The sequence below is a fragment of the Coptis chinensis genome, chromosome 4, assembly GCF_015680905.1.
Source record: "Coptis chinensis isolate HL-2020 chromosome 4, ASM1568090v1, whole genome shotgun sequence".
Taxonomy (NCBI): domain Eukaryota; kingdom Viridiplantae; phylum Streptophyta; class Magnoliopsida; order Ranunculales; family Ranunculaceae; genus Coptis; species Coptis chinensis.
The window spans coordinates 107,105,001-107,117,500 of NC_141459.1; the positions used below are offsets into that span (position 1 = coordinate 107,105,001).

At 37.8% G+C, this 12,500-nt stretch overlaps 1 protein-coding gene, 1 long non-coding RNA gene and 2 pseudogenes across 7 annotated transcripts in view; 3 read left to right on the forward strand and 1 right to left on the reverse strand.

Moving 5' to 3' along the window:
* The window catches only part of LOC147506767 (uncharacterized), a 12,132-nt gene extending 6,789 nt beyond the window's left edge, over positions 1–5,343 (reverse strand). The window contains exon 1 of the long non-coding RNA XR_015193909.1: positions 5,246–5,343. This is a non-coding gene — a long non-coding RNA (uncharacterized LOC147506767). The remainder of the gene's footprint in view (positions 1–5,245) is intronic.
* Positions 1,337–5,143, forward strand: LOC147506769 (pentatricopeptide repeat-containing protein At2g37320-like). Of its 4 annotated transcripts, none has more exons than XM_086558818.1 (2): positions 1,337–4,077; positions 4,623–5,143. In XM_086558818.1, the coding sequence occupies exon 1, from the start codon at positions 2,741–2,743 to the stop codon at positions 4,040–4,042; it is 1,302 nt and encodes a 433-aa protein (XP_086414944.1). In that variant the 5' UTR covers positions 1,337–2,740; the 3' UTR covers positions 4,043–4,077; positions 4,623–5,143. The 4 variants fall into 4 exon arrangements, with proteins under 4 accessions (XP_086414944.1, XP_086414943.1, XP_086414946.1 ...); XM_086558817.1 differs by lacking the exon at positions 4,623–5,143 and adding an exon at positions 4,433–4,616; XM_086558820.1 differs by lacking the exon at positions 4,623–5,143 and having other exon boundaries at positions 1,337–1,767; positions 2,875–4,616.
* Positions 5,344–5,664: 321 nt separating the features above from the next.
* Positions 5,665–9,778, forward strand: LOC147506770 (uncharacterized; annotated as a pseudogene). Its single transcript, XR_015193912.1, has 3 exons — positions 5,665–6,836; positions 7,251–7,440; positions 9,024–9,778. The product of XR_015193912.1 is annotated as an uncharacterized LOC147506770 (transcript).
* A 1,814-nt stretch (positions 9,779–11,592) lies between these two features.
* LOC147506771 (heat shock 70 kDa protein, mitochondrial pseudogene) overlaps positions 11,593–12,500 on the forward strand; it is a 9,987-nt pseudogene continuing 9,079 nt past the window's right edge. Inside the window, exon 1 of the transcript XR_015193928.1 lies at positions 11,593–11,611. The product of XR_015193928.1 is annotated as a heat shock 70 kDa protein, mitochondrial pseudogene, transcript variant X5 (transcript). The remainder of the gene's footprint in view (positions 11,612–12,500) is intronic.

Consider the following 12,500-nt stretch of genomic DNA (forward strand, 5'->3'; position numbering starts at 1 on the left):
AAGAAAAAGGGATCTTTGTCAGTTCACTTTATTTCTTCTTCAAACCTTATTAGAGTTTTTTTGGGTGAAACTCACGAGTCACCGAAACCATTTCATAACGGGTGCCCTAGAGTGCCATAGCCATGGGGCGTTGGCGATCTATTTAAAGAGTGGATGAAGCTTCGTTTCAACGAGAAAACTCAAGTATTCTCCTCCAAGTTGACTCACATCAGAGACCAACCCATCATCGTCACCCATTGTCACCATTTCTCACAACTAAACACTCCAAACTGAAACTCAGCCCATGATCCATTAGATCTTCTGGTTCTTCTTAAACCGATGACGTTGTCATGTTTTTAGTTATATGTTAAAATATACAATTTCAAACACTTTCTAAAGGCTAAGGCAGAGATCTGTCACATTCTCATTATGATAGATTATGTTAGGCAGGTCATGGGTGGCAAGCAATTAACCTCTGCCATCAGATGATTTTTCTGCCAGTGCAAGTATCCCTCAGTCACTTTCGAAAGAGAAAACAGACTGCTACTTACAGGGTTACAGTTGACAGTTTTATAGGAAGTATCTACCTAGGACCTACTAAATAGAGGTAAACTATATTATGGGCTTTACGGCCACTACCACTATAAGTTTCAGTGAAGCAAGACAAAGGGATTGAAAAATAAGCAATTAGGTAATTTCATTTTGTATCCTTAAGGCACTATGGCCAAACAGTGGACAGAAAGACTCACCCCTTGAAGTAGTTGTTCTTAATGACAGTGGTGGTGTTAAAAATGTAAGAGAGGAGACCATGGGGGATGAATTCCAGAGCTTCATCAGGGTATGGAGGAGTACAGCTGTAGCATCTCTAGCCCACTCAAAGTTTTTCAAATAGGCAAGTTCAGACTTCTCTCTCTCCTTGCTATTATCTCTATCTTCACTATACTTACTTTGACCTTCTCTTCCATACATACACCTAGAAGGTTTGACAACTTCCTTTATCACGTGGCTTGCAAATTTTAAGTTTCTCCTTTTTGCATTTAACTTCCAATATGTCACTCCTTAGTTTTACTTCCTTGGCTTGGCTCCTTATTGAAAAAAATCACCCCAAGAAGACACTAAGCCTTAAATTGCAAAGCAAGATTGGTTTGCAATGTTAGTCATGTTACATGTGCACGGTCTTTCGTGTGCGAGATCGATACTGAAAAATATGAAAAAATAGACGGAAAAACCGAAGTTGTTACCTGAGAGACCGCGATTAATTGAGAGATGGTGTGTTCAGCGTTGTCTCCGGTGTGATATCGAGAGCAGAGTCGAGAGTTTGGAGAGAAGGATGAACTAAAATGTTCTTTTTGGGCGAGAGAGAACGTTCTGGGCCCAAAATGTTCTTTTGGGCTGTCCTTGTAGTCCATTCATTTAATAAGCATAGTAGCGCATCTAGTGATTGGGAGTTCTTGGTTTGACTTTGTTGTTTTGTTCTTCCCGAAGTGAAAATGCATCTTTTAACCTACATTATAGCCAGGGAGTCTTCTACACTCGTGTAGTCAGTATGCTTGAAGACACATTCCATTATCTAATGTTGTGATTTCCTCGAGACCACCTCTGTGTGGCGTACTAGAATTTTCAGGTTGAAGTAGTTTGCTGTTGCACTTGGCAGATCACTAGGTGTTTATCTTGCATGTTTTGGTGTTTAGTATATGATTTCCGACTTTTAATAAGATGCTTGAGCTGTGCAGGTATTCTCCACACCAGCTGATAACCAGACTCAGGTTGGTGTTAAAGTCCTGCAAGGTGAGCGGGAAATGCGTCTGACAATAAGCCCTTTGGGGAGTTTGAGCTTATGGGTATCCCACCTGCTCCTAGAGGCGTGCCCCAGATTGAGGTCACGTTTGACATTGATGCCGATGGTATTGTGACCGTTTCTGCCAAGGACAAAGCTACATGAAAGGAGCCGCAGATTACAATCAAGTCATCGGGAGGGCTGTCTGAGGATGAGATTGAGAAACTGGCAAGGGAAGCTGAGTTGCATGCTCAGAAGGACCAAGAAAGGAAAACACTCATTGACATCAGGAACACAGATGACACAACCACCTACAGCATTGAGAAAAGCTTGAATGAGTACAGGGACAAGATCCCTGCTGAAGTTGCAACTGAAATTGAAACTGCAGTTTCAGACCTCAGGAAGGCTATGGCGGGTGACAACGCTGATTAGATTAAGGCAAAACTTGATGCTGCCAATAAGGCTGTATCCATGATTGGGCAGCATATGTCAGGAGTTTCAGGTGGATCTGGGTCAGGAGGTCCATCTCAAGGTGGTGATCAACCACCAGAAGCAGAGTATGAAGAAGTAAAGAAGTAACTTTATATACATACTTAGGTTTTCTCAGTAAGTTCATCATAACAGCTTCAGATCTTGTTGAATCATCAAAACTTATTGTCATTAGCAGTTCCATAGTGTATTACTGTATTATGGGCCGTCTGGTTTTTTCTTCAATGTATAAAAGTCTCTTTTTTCCACAGTACATGTTTTTTTGCTAAAGGTGCGCGTGTGTGTATCAGTGTGGTCAGATTAGTTTAGGACTTAAGGTGACAATTTTATCTTCCCTGTTGCCCCGCGATTGCTAGATGAGTTTTGAGTCTGAGCGTATTGAAGATGTCAATTTCCTTTACTCAAGTTCTTTGAGTACTAGATTTCATAACACCCAACAACAACAACAAATGTACCCAACAACCTCAAAACCATCTACGACTCATACAGTCATGCATGCAAGAATTACAACAACCAACACACTTAGATACAACACCTTGTATGTTTGATAAAATGTATGAGAGAAATAATGTTTGTTGGGGTACTTTGTTTATTCAAATGCATAGACAAGGAATGAGTGCTGACGCGAGTACCCTTTCGTGTGCGTTGAGTTCGATACGATGTTTAGAACAGGGAGTGCAGCTTCATTGTTTAGCAATGAAGAGTGGGTTTTATGTGTATGTGTATGTTGGGAGTTCTTTGACTAGTTTTTATGGAAAATGTGGTCATTTGAATGAGGCTTATCGGGTTTTTGAAGAAATTCCTGTGAAGAATGTGGTGTCTTGGACTTCTATAATAGCGGGTTTTGCGCAGAATTGGGATGTTGATATGTGTTTGATGCTTTACTATAGAATGAGATGTTCGGCGTCAAAACCTAATGATTTTACTTTTACTAGTTTACTTAGTGTTTGTACGGGAAGTGGCTCTTTAGGCCAAGGGAGGAGTGCTCATTGTCAAACAATTCAGATGGGTTTTGAATCTTATATCCATATTGGTAATGCACTTATTTCTATGTATTCTAAATGTGGAAACGTGGATGAAGCTTTTTGTATTTTTGAATGTATGCGAAAAAGGGATTTGGTATCATGGAATTCAATGATTGCTGGATATGCTCAATATGGTCTTGCTGAGGAAGCTATAGAATTGCTTAATGAAATGAAGGAACTGAAAATTAATCCCGATGCCATTACTTTTCTTGGTGTGCTCTCGTCGTGTCGTCATGCTGGTCTTGTAGAATATGGTCGTATTTGTTTCAATTCAATGGTTCAGTATGGAGTAGAGCCAGATTTAGACCACTACTCATGTATTGTTGATCTGCTAGGCCGAGCTGGGATGGTGAAAGAAGCTAAAGAGTTCATTAACAAGATGCCCATTTGTCCGAATGCAGTTATTTGGGGTTCACTACTTTCATCTTGCAGGCTTCATGGGGAAGTTCTTATTGGAATTGAGGCTGCAGAGAATAGGCTATTATTGGTTCCAAGTTGCACTGCAACCCATGTGCAGCTAGTGAATTTGTATGCCAATGCAGGTCGCTGGGAGCAGGTAGCAAGAGTTAGGAAGCTTATGAATGATAGGGGCCTAAAGACTTATCCTGGGTGTAGTTGGATTGAGATCAAGAATGAAGTTTACAAGTTTAGAGCGGAAGACAGGTCAAATGCTAGAGTGGACGAAATCCTGGCAGTGGTTGATAGTTTAATAGACAACATGAGACGTTTTAGTCATGTGCCGGAAGTACATGAAGAAGGTTTAGACCAATAATAATATACGTTGCAAATCATGCTGGCTTAATGATGGTATGTTTATTGTTTTTGTACAATGCAGACATAAAGTTCACCGATAAATTCATAGGCTAGAACCAAAACTGAGGCTGTTTTAATGTTTTATACCATATGTTCTTCCCGGTTCTGTTCATAATTCAGATTTTGATTTGACGCATTGAGCTTGAACCCTGTCTTACACGGGTATGTTTATTGTTTTTGTACAATGCAGACATAAAGTTCACCGATAAATTCATAGGCTAGAACCAAAACTGAGGCTGTTTTAATGTTTTATACCATATGTTCTTCCCGGTTCTGTTCATAATTCAGATTTTGATTTGACGCATTGAGCTTGAACGCTGTCTTACACGGGTTGTGTCATTCTTTATAGTTCCTTTACGTGGTTCCACCATGAAGTTGAGTTCATAGCCACGTATAATATCTTTTGTAAGGGCGAAAGCGCCGGTCTTGTATTTGCTGCTGTTGGGATTAGAAAGCTTGCAAAGAGTTTTTTCCAATTTTGTTCAAAGAGTTTTGATGTTCTTGCAAATGCTTGTCTTTACATGTGTCGGGATCTGAAGGAGGTTTCTCAAACGAGGAGATTCATGAGGAGTCTCCCAATAAGAGGGCAAAGAGTTTGGGGTTTTTCACAGAGGGAGAGTTATTTAGTAAAGAAGAATCCTAATAGCACTAAGCTCACAGGTTTGTCTCTTAATCTCTGCTTGTTTTCTTCTTGGTTGATATTTTAATTAATTGTTGTGTGCAGTACTCAAACTTGTTTTTGGCGTGTGTGCATAATTATCATAACCATCATTGATCCAGAGAAATTAGGAGGCAGATAAAAGAGCTACCTAGACATGCAATTTACAAGTTTGATTACCTACAAAGTGTCTGGGATGCTAATTGCAGGGCACTACTTCAGATTGTTTGTAATTGTTAGAAGTATACTTTTCATATAATCTATTCCTTGGAACATTATAGATTAGCAAGGTTGATTCTACAATTTAAGAGGTTTTTAGTTTTACTAATGTTTATATTGAGTGTTATATTAGTATGCATTCATCCTACTACAAATGTTTACTTACTCATAGATTCATATATTTATTTTCCTTAGAAATCAAAAACCAAATAAGTAAGAGTTAAAATCACAACCAAAGACAGATTGTTGAAGATGAGAGAAGAGAAGGCTGAGAGGACGACTTACCAACAGCAATCAAAACCCTAGCGGCGGCAGCGAAACACCACTCTTTTTCCCTCTTCACTCGTGTTTCTATTTTCTTTTTCTACCGATTTATTTTGATATGTTAGAAGGCCCAAATCCCAGTCTAGGTCCCGTTGGACACGATCGGATTCGGGTCTGGTCTAGGTCCAACAGGTATGTCCATAACTGGCTCAATAGTCTTATCGAACAATATTTAAATTCTAAATCCCTATCTTATCAATTCGGATTCAATCGGACAACAGGCCTGGCCCGGCCCATTGACAGCCCTAGTTCGTAACACATTCTTAAGCGTTAAAAAATAACCCATAAACGTTACATAATAATTCAAATATATGCACAGATGAGTAGTAATGGTTATTAATATTTCTAACGGATAATATATGTGAATAATTACCTAACGGATGAGTATCTGTTACTAATAAGAAATCTACACCCAAATGGTGTAGTGTGTTTCTCCCACTTCTTCAAAACAAGAATCAACAAATGAACAACAACAAGAGTTATTATTCGCCCAAGTCTTGAAATGCCACAACCAAACCAAACACTCATTCAACAACCACGCAAGAGGTCCACATGGTCCCATTTCGTCCCCACTTCTCCTTCTTCAACACTTTCCCCTTGACCAAAAACAAGACCCGTCCTCAATTTCATATTCTTCAATCTTTCTTTCTCTTGCAACCGTCTCACACTTTCTTTACCTCTCTCTTTCACTTTCTGCTTGGAAGTCAACTGGTTTGTCTACTTGGAACGCGCGTTTTGGTATTGTAATCATGCTATTGGTGCTGCTGAACTTGGGTGGGATGTTAAGGTACTTGATGGTTTGGGTTATTCTGATTTAGAAAAGTTAATGGGATTAGACTATTTTCCTACTTTACAAATTCCGTCTCGCCCCGTTAAAGGGAAGTTTGAACATCCAGATTGTGTTATTGTTGTTTTCCCTAATGATAGTAAGGAATTTTCTGTGGATTATAAGAGTTTGAGTTCTTTGATAACGGAGTCGTTATCCGAATTGGAATGGATAGGTACACCAAATTTACTTAGTAAAGAACATATTTGTTGGGATATAATATATAGGACAGCTGAAGCTGTAAAGAAGCCATTGACACATGGGGATGGTTTGGAAATTGAGCCATTTCAAAGTAGTGAATTGATTTCAGATGATTTGTATAAGGGGTTTACAGCGAGGGAAGTTGTTAGAAAGAGAAGGAGTGCAGTAGATATGGATGGAGTTCATGTAATGAAGAGAGAAACTTTTTATCAAATTCTGTTACATTGTCTTCCTTCGGGTTCTCGAGGTGGTGGAGAGAAGCAAGGGAAACAGCTTGCATTGCCGTTTCGGGTACTTCCCTGGGATTCAGAAGTTCATGCTGTCATTTTTGTTCACAGGGTGGTGGGATTGCCTAAGGGTGTGTATTTCTTGGTGAGGAATGAAGATCATTTTCATGATCTTAAGCAGGCGACAAGGTCTGAATTTGAGTGGGTGAAGCCTGAAGGTTGTCCTGCTGATCTCCCATTTTATATGCTTACTAGAGGTGATTGTCAGCAGATTGCGAAGCGACTTTCTTGTCATCAGGTATATGATTAGGTTACTTATATAGTTATATGATATTTTACTATTCTGGTTCTTTAGTAGTATCAAGTTTGTGTACTGAAGAACTTAATTCATAATTTTTCTTTTAGCAGTCATAATGTCATATGACATTATATGCTTCTTTCACGAAGAAGATTCGGCAGTTGTATCACTTTCGTTTTTTTGAAGAAGTGGTGAACTTTACTGTTGAAAAGCATTGAAGTTTATACTATATTTTAGACTAAGATATTAAATTCAAACCTTAGTGCAAATTTTACACATACCTTGGTTACTGATGTTCATCCTAGAGCCAAATGTGTGTTATTAGTTTGTGTAGTGCAGTGCCTGTGGATAATATTGTTATATGTATTAAGAGGCATTTCATTTACTTCTTAAATCCCTGTTCAATAAATTTAGGACATTGCTGCGGATGGCTGCTTCAGTTTGGGAATGGTGGTTCATTTTTAGCGATCATTGCGTGATAAGAATGTTTGGATGTACCCGCGGTTGTTCTGGGAGACTGGAATTCTTGGTCAAGTGTTATACCTCGAAGCTCATGCAATCGGCATCTCTGCTACTGGAATAGGTTGCTACTTCGATGATGCTGGTAAGTCTTTCTCTATTGTAACGTGCTCTGTCATCTTTTTCCTCTAGAATGCAATGAAAATTATCCTCATAGATATATTAAGAGAGACTTGTTGGAAATCACTGGTTGGGTTTGTCCAACCAAGAAAGGGAGACTTCTATTTGTGGCACAGTCTTCTGAATTTGTTCACTGACTATACCCTTACTAGGGCTGGTAACTGAAACGAGCTAGTTGAGCTTCAGCGTGTCCAAGTTCTACTTATTTTTCTAAAGGAGCCATAAACGTTGTTTAGGAGTGGCTCATATTGCAACATGAATGAGCTCGAGTGGACCAAAAAACGAGCTAAACTCGAGTAGTCCGGTTAGTTTATAGCTAAGGGATGGTATATGACCGAGGCAGTCAAGCGTTAGTATGTTAAAGTTCGGCTCAGTTTCTAGACAAGCTCTGAAAGGCTCTGGCTCATAGGGCAACAGGAATGTTCATGAGCAAACCAAAAACAAGCCGAGCATGAGTAATGAGTAATTCCATTTGTTAACCATCCCCACCCTCAAATGCAAAGTAACTTTACACCTATTGAGTGCATGGTGTTCTGAGATAGTCGTTCATTGCTTCTCCCTCTATCTTTTTTTGAATTTGTGAGAATATCAAGCTGTAGTGTCTTAATGGGAGGAAATAAGAGAAGAAATTATTGCTGAGTTGTGTCCAATCTAGGAAGTCTTAAGCTGTCTTGGACAAAGCGGTTTAATACAAATTTTATTGGAAGATGACTCCAGCACCGTATGATGCTCATAACAGTTTTAAGACATATCTTTTTGGAAGATGACTCCAGCACCAGACGAGTTCTCTTTATGCTCAACCATACTCATGGTATCCTATATCAGACATTTACTTCGGTCTCCTTGTCTATGACTATGTGGCAGCTGACAGCTTGTCCACGCTTTTGCATGGTAAGTACTACCTATTATTAAGTATTAACTTCTTTTTTGAATCAGTTAGGGGTTAAGGCAGACAGCTACATGTATGATTAAAATCAGAGCATGAAGCTTACATCTTATAATCTATTCCTAAACTAAAATCAAGGCAGACCCCTGCCTGTTCTTAACTTAGTTTATGAACGCACCCAAGTCTGCCTATGAGCTATAAGCTACTTACCACCTATTAAGTACCAATTGCATATATAATGTAATAAGCTTTAGTGTTTCAAATGGCACTCACAAGATACATACGCATTGTCCTAGAAGCACCAAAAGTTGGACGAACTTGAATACCAGAATAAGGGTATGATGCATGATCCTATAAAAGGAATCAGCATGCATGACCCTATCAGGAAGATACTCTATCTAGTCTTCATCCTAAGAAAACTTGGCTGATCCTAATTGAATTTTATTGATAACTATCCATGTTATCACAGTGTAGTATCAACTTGTAGAGTCTCCATGCTGTAGAGTACATCACATGTGTATCTATCTTCCCATATGCCTCTCTGGCTCTCTGCCCTATCATCTTATTGTATCATAACCACTGTCAGGCGTTTCTTATATTAATATCCAAGCAATATAGTTTTTGGCCTTACTCTGATCTCTCATTTTCCAACTCCATAACAGGAAGCAGGGGTACTGGAAGAACTCCACTAGACTGGGACTCTAGGGTGAAGATCTCTCTTGGAACTGCAAGGGGCATTGCTCACATTCACTCCACCGGTGGTGGCAAATTCAGCCATGGAAACATAAAGTCCTCCAACGTCCTGTTGAACCAAGAGCTTGATGGCTGTGTATCAGATTTCGGTCTGACTCCACTTATGAACTTCCCTGCCACACCATCTAGAAGTGCAGGATATCGTGCCCCAGAAGTGATTGAAACCCGCAAACCAACACAAAAATCTGACGTTTATAGCTTTGGGGTTCTACTTCTTGAGATGCTGACTGGCAAGGCCCCGCTGCAGTCACCAGGGCGTGATAAGATAGCCGATCTCCCACGGTGGGTCCAGTCAGTTGTCAGGGAAGAGTGGAGTGCGGAGGTTTTTGATGTCGAGCTGATGAAGTTTCAAAATATTGAAGAAGAAATGGTTCAGATGTTGCAAATTGCCATGGCCTGTGTTGTGAAAGTGCCAGACATGCGACCTAAGATGGATGAAGTTGTTAAAATGATTGATGAAGTTTGGCAATCTAACTCGGAGAACCGACCTTCCTCTGAGGAGAACAAGTCCAAGGATTCTACTATGCAAACCCCATGATCTTGAAATTTGTTTGTTGCCTCATATCTGATTACAGTTGTGATTGTTAGGAATTCATAGTGGCAATATCAAAATCTGTGAAGCAAAATATGAATATATATCTGAATAGTGCCATTTTTTTAATTATGAACTGTGCTGTGTGTCATGTTCTTTCTTTGGAGGTTCAGCATCACCACATCTGTGTTTGGCAAGGTTTTCCCTTGAAAATTTGTTGTAACAACCATTTTTTTCGTATGGTTGATTGGTGGATGATTTTGTTACAAATAATCTGTTGATCTTGCGAATCAATGAGTATGTATTTTTATCTGCATGAGGATAGCCAGTCGAAGGTGACAATTGTCATCCGTAGACTTGTTAGAATTGATCCTGAACTTAGACTCACGTCTGATGATGGGCCATTGCAGAACTTCGATAACTGTGTATGAATTCCATGAAATTTTGGGGTCTACCAGAAATACAATGCAGAATAGAAGCAAAAATTCAGTAGGCACAACCAGCATGTCATCTGGCTAGAGTGCAAGACCCTATGTTCCGAGATGTTCCAAGTTAAAGTTTAAAGGATAGGGCTTTTGGCCGAAGATTTATAAACAAGCTGATCCTGTATAACAATGACAGTCGAATTCAGATTATCCTATTCAATGTAGGATATCTGGATTCTGGACCAAACTGAATTAAGTTTCAGATAAAAAAAACTTATTTAACGACAAGATTGGATTTTCTTTTTGTCTTTTCCTTTGGCAGAAGAGTGAAGAAATGTTCAGATCTCATAGATAAACTCAATTAACAGCAAATATCTAATTAGATTATCTAATTTTATCAAATCGTATTTATATGAAAACACATTACATTGTTTCTACATCCCACCTCTACGAGGAGCCCATTTGGGCAGTAACCAAAGTAAACTTTTTAACCCTACATAACAAAAGAAACATGAGATCATAAATAGATAATTCTAATTTCACAAAATCACAGAGGAACGGTTCCCAATTTTTTGAACATCACTACAAATACATGGATTCAGTGTACAATTTCATTTTGTGGTAGTGATCGATCGGCTTTTCCATTACATATTGAATTTCTACATTTCATAAATTATATAAACCAAGTATATAATTTACTTCATAATCAATCTATACATTGTGCCGGACCTCTATTAAATAACACGTTAAACAAATATTTACATCTCATTTGTTATTATATTTTATTCCATTAAAAGAATATAAACAAACAAAAATTAGGAAACATCTACGATAATAAACTTCTAATCGAAATAAAATATGTATTAGGATAATGTAATAATCAAACTTAAACTGCAATAGCAATCTTATACTACTTTAAAGAGAATTGTTCGGTGAATAGTAACTTTTTCAGATACTGCCCTTATAAAGTTTCGATAATTATAGTTGTGTGCTAGAGGTTAGGTTTGTAATAACGTGTTTGAGTGAAGGGTAAAATGGGCAGTTGACCAGTCAATTTTAGATGCGTTTTCTCAATTTTAGCACATTGCTATCTATTTTACAAAAAATTACAATGTTTTGCCACTGCCCAAAACAACTAACCTGTCCTCAGTTTTGCAAATATTTGCAAAATTGCCACTGCCCGGATTTTATACTTTTGTGCTGCCCAGACCAAAAAGTTGACCGAAAATTGTATTTTGCTGCTAAAAAAAAAAATAAATAAATAAAGAAAATCTGACCGCACACGTGGCAAATGCCACATGCCAGTTTCCTAGTAGCAATAGTAGTAGATTCCTAAACACAAATCAAATCAAAATATACAACTTACCAATTCAAAACCAATTCGGATTTCTTATACAGAAAAATATTTCAAATTCAAAATGAACTAGAATTCTAAAATCAACAAAATCAACTCTATATAAGATCAGATCCGACTACAAAAATATTCGTTGATTTCTTCTTTGAAACAATCTAATTTCTTTCCATAGTTTTCAACTTACAGGTATGTCAATTATTTAATCTTTACAAAATTCATTCCAAAGCTTTACAATTACATTTTCTATTATTGTCTCAAAATAATGCATGTACACGTTAACAACAACTATAAACGATTTTTTATGTTTAGCAAACCGATTGATTTATTCCATAATAAAAGTAAATAATTAGATATCTAGATTCTAGAGTAGAGTGTAAGATTAAAAAATAAAAATACGTGGATAACTAGAAAAAATTACCTTGAATTTACAATTCTTCAATGCTTCCTTTCCAAATTTTGAGTATATTTTATCATACTTAAAGTCGTAGCATGACTTGATCAAATTATCGATGGCGCGGTGAAAAGTAAAAAATCTAAAGGTAATGGCGCAGATGATCAAACAAAGAAGATATATCGCGGTACTGCCATAGTGGCAAGCATGGCGCGTGTTTTTGAATTGTTGAATATTTTGCTCAAGAAAAAAATATCGCTATGTGGAACTCACTATATTTCTTGGCATATTACTTTAGAAAATATAACTAACAAATGTATCGGTAAATGCCATATCCGGAATATTGCATCGGCACGATAGTAGGTATTATGCCTACATATATATCAACTTATTAACAAGTTAACGTACTGATTATGTTTAATTTTTTGTCAAAGCAAAATGGATCATGATAGAATATTTCCTATTTCAAGGAAAGCAATATTGAATAAGATACTGTTGACGAAATTTATACACCACCAGTTTACAAAATGGAAATTATAGGTGATTTGGATCTAATGTCACTACATACGTTCCTATTCTAAAAGGAATATTTAAAGAAGATTGAGACGACTATGATAATTCGTCAACCCTGCAAACATGTTATGGAACTCTGAAAGAAACATAAAATATAGCTGAAAATCAAGC

Coding starts and splice junctions, on each gene's coding strand:
- LOC147506769 (XM_086558818.1), top strand. CDS start 2,741: ATGCAAGAATTACAACAACCAACACACTTAGATACAACACCTTGTATG.